General features: G+C 40.5%; 1 protein-coding gene across 4 annotated transcripts in view; it reads left to right on the top strand.

Annotated features, from left to right (window-relative positions):
- Positions 1-3379, top strand: part of pde5ab (phosphodiesterase 5A, cGMP-specific, b) — a 77211-nt gene that overhangs the window by 57311 nt on the left and 16521 nt on the right. For all 4 annotated transcript variants that reach the window (XM_020594867.1, XM_020594865.1, XM_020594866.1 and 1 more), the window contains exons 14-16: positions 1131-1256; positions 2197-2291; positions 2411-2498. In XM_020594867.1, the coding sequence (XP_020450523.1) occupies positions 1131-1256; positions 2197-2291; positions 2411-2498 (309 nt within the window). The remainder of the gene's footprint in view (positions 1-1130; positions 1257-2196; positions 2292-2410; positions 2499-3379) is intronic.

The raw sequence follows: 3379 nt of genomic DNA on the forward strand, positions 1-3379 counted from the left end.
CGGTTCAGTCTCAGTGCTTTCATCAACCTTGTTCCCAGCAGCAGCAGCAGGCATCTATTTTCCCTGAAAAAGCTCTGATTAATCCAGTGTGCACTACAGCCACAGTGAGAGTCTAGCAGGTGAACATAATTGCAAAGCAGCTAAAGAATCAAACTTCTGTCTTAAGAGTTGATGAAGACTACTGACTATATATAAATATGGAAGATGCATCACCACTTCCTGCCACGATGCAAAAGTTAAGCCAAAATATGGTGAATACAGCAGCTGCCATCTTGGAATTTTGCAACTAAATTCTGTGCAGTAGTGACTGACTAGCTGACTGGCGTATCACAAAGCTGAAATACACGCCTTTTTTTTTTTATCATCGAATAACTTATTACAAACAAACTTACCAGAACAGTGACGATTTGTACACACATCAGCGTGATAATAGCTACCAAACATGACAGAAATCACCTTTTGGAAAATTTTGATTTGTTCTTTCAGTTTTTAGTTTGGCTCATGTCCTCTGCAAACATGGAGGGGGCAGGAATTATGACCTACATCAGCCACCAGGGGTGATCGACTCACGGTGGCTTCACTCATAGAAACTGTGAGACTGTCTTTTATACAGTCAGTGGTGGAGACCAATACAAAACTAAATGGAGAGTGAATATTGGACTTGCCAAGTGGATGGAAAGATAAATAATGCTAAAATTACTCCATATTTGCTGGATGTGTACTGTGTGTTACTTTCAGTCAGACTCAGACTCCATCTGACTGACTCAGTTTAGTTGGAGAGCTTTAGAAGTATATATTGTTTTGCATATGGAAGTAGTAAATGCAAAGTTTGCATGACTCATAGTCACCATACTGTAGACACACCTTTGAGAATATGAACCAGGTGGAAAAACACTGGAATTTCCTCTAAGGTACCACCTGCATTATTATGTAATCCTGAGAGGCGCCAGGTTCTCTACAATGAAGCCCTTTTTTTATTTAATCACTGCGTAAATGTCAGCATAATGTGGTTACTGCAAACTAATCACTAACTTAAGTGCACTAAGAGTGGGGTAATGGAGGTGGGGGTTAAAAATGAAAATGATTCACAAGGGTTGAATAAATCTTCTTCTGCACTCTTGCTTCTGCAGGATTTATGCCAATGGATCCTGAGTGTGAAGAAGAACTACAGGAAGAATGTGGTCTATCACAATTGGAGACATGCCTTGAACACCTCCCAGTGCATGTTTGCCCTCCTCAAGTCGGGACGCTTACAGGTCCGTGCAGCAAGTCACACATTAGGCTGAGCTGATTCATGGACAGCTCAAGACAATCATAGATTAGATTCCCCACAGACAGGCAATGTGTTTATATTTATTATCCTTGTTTTAAAGGAGCAGCCCATTTAATTTGTTCATTAACTACAACTCATGTTTTACTGAACCTCATTTCCAAAACATATCAAACACACTCCAACATCCAACTATAATAGTTTGCTACTGGGAAGCATTTAATTAATTTGCTCTTGCTGGGCAGTTAAACCTCAAATATGAACAGTAAAAACAATACATGGTGCTGTGAAGAGGACAGTTACATTTTGGAATTCGTTGCTCTGAAAAGCCAGTGTTCAGTAGCTGACTCTCAGAAGCCAAATGGTTTCCCTGAATGCACCGCAACTCCTGCCTACATCTGCAGTCCCATGCAACAATAACATTACTTTGAACAAACAAAGAATAAATACATAGAGCCATGTAATGTGTGTATTGGAAAATGGTTGGCAGTAATGCTAAATTGACATGATTTATAGCTAATGGACTAAATTATACAAGACCTATAATGGATGGTTAAAATGTTTCATAGGCTCTCCTACACCACCAGGAATAAGTGTTGGGAGAATAGAGTATTGGAGGTTTCAGTGACACAGGAACAGTCATTTCCACATGAAATATTATAAATGATTAGCAGCACCAGCATGAAAATATCAGTAAAACATCAACCATGCTGGAGCCTTGTTTTTAGCTGTGGTACAAAAGCAGCTGTGTCACATGCAGAAACAGACATCCACTTTGTGCTGAGTGCCCACACAGTGCGTTGAGAGTGTGTACACAGCCATGAGGCTTTTAACAACAGAGTGACATCTGTTAACCTGCTGCTATTATGTGGATGTACAGCAGTTTGTCCCTCCCTCTCTTCATTCACCCATCCTTCCCCTAACAGAATAACCTGAACGATCTGGAGGTCTTGGCTTTGATGATTGCTACTCTCTGCCACGACCTGGACCACAGAGGAGTCAACAACTCCTACATACAGAGGTACAGTGGGAGATCATCAGTCATATAAGTATATGTATATGTAAGTATACATATACATGTGTTGGAGCAAATGGTAGCTCTTTGTGGGTTTCTTACCTCTTGTGTGGTTGTGTGTCTAGGAGCGACCACCCACTGGCCCAGCTCTACTGCCACTCTACCATGGAGCATCACCACTTCGACCAGTGTCTCATGATCCTCAACAGCCCTGTAGGTGCACTCACTTACTCGCTTAATCACTTGCTCACCCATACATACAAAGTCTGTGCAAATTCTGAGTCATTCAGGTCGTAGTATGCTGAAAAAAACGTAGAAGAAATCATCTGGACGTAGTTATCATCCAAGAGGCTTCATCAGTTCTTTCATCCTTTCTAATAGAGCTTTACCAATCAGCCCGGTCAGTATGCTGATGCCAGCTTATAGCAGATATATTAGAAAAAGTTAATGTAATCTGACGTAACAGTCCTTCAGTAAATTCTCTTTCATGAACGTGGTAACGTTTGATCCAGCTATATTTTCATACTGGAAGATGGAGTTTAACAAAAATTCCTAGAACACACTCTCATTCACTGGCCATGTTTTAGTAAGAAAACACTGGCCTTGTACGTAATACTGTGCGTCACTGATATCATGTGCATACCGCAGCTCTCTTGTCACGGTCGTGGGTGTCACAATGAAGCTTTAACAGACTGATGAAACCAGCAGTGTTACATTTCCTATGTCTGATAAGGGAATAATATTCACTGTACTTTGAGCTCTGGTTTGGTTTGCACTAACTTCTGAGAGAAATCTCTCTCTTCAGCTGCTAAATGTGCCACTATGCTTTTTCCTTGTTGTGTCGTTCTGCTGAAAACATGCTGTTGGCATTTCATCCACTGTTAATGTGGATTACTTATAAATGATATTAGTGATCATCTACCAGTATTTGTGGTTTATGACTGCCAGTATAGAAAAGAAAGGCCAAAAACAAATCTTTTTTATAGGAGGGTGATGAACGAACATGCTGTAAGGAGGCTAAAAGAGGATTTTATGGGGCAAGACTGGGAATCAGTTTACAGAGAGGAAGATTTAGATAAAGCATATGAGCAATT

Source organism: Monopterus albus, unplaced genomic scaffold (genome assembly GCF_001952655.1).
Source record: "Monopterus albus unplaced genomic scaffold, M_albus_1.0 scaffold25.1, whole genome shotgun sequence".
NCBI lineage: Eukaryota > Metazoa > Chordata > Actinopteri > Synbranchiformes > Synbranchidae > Monopterus > Monopterus albus.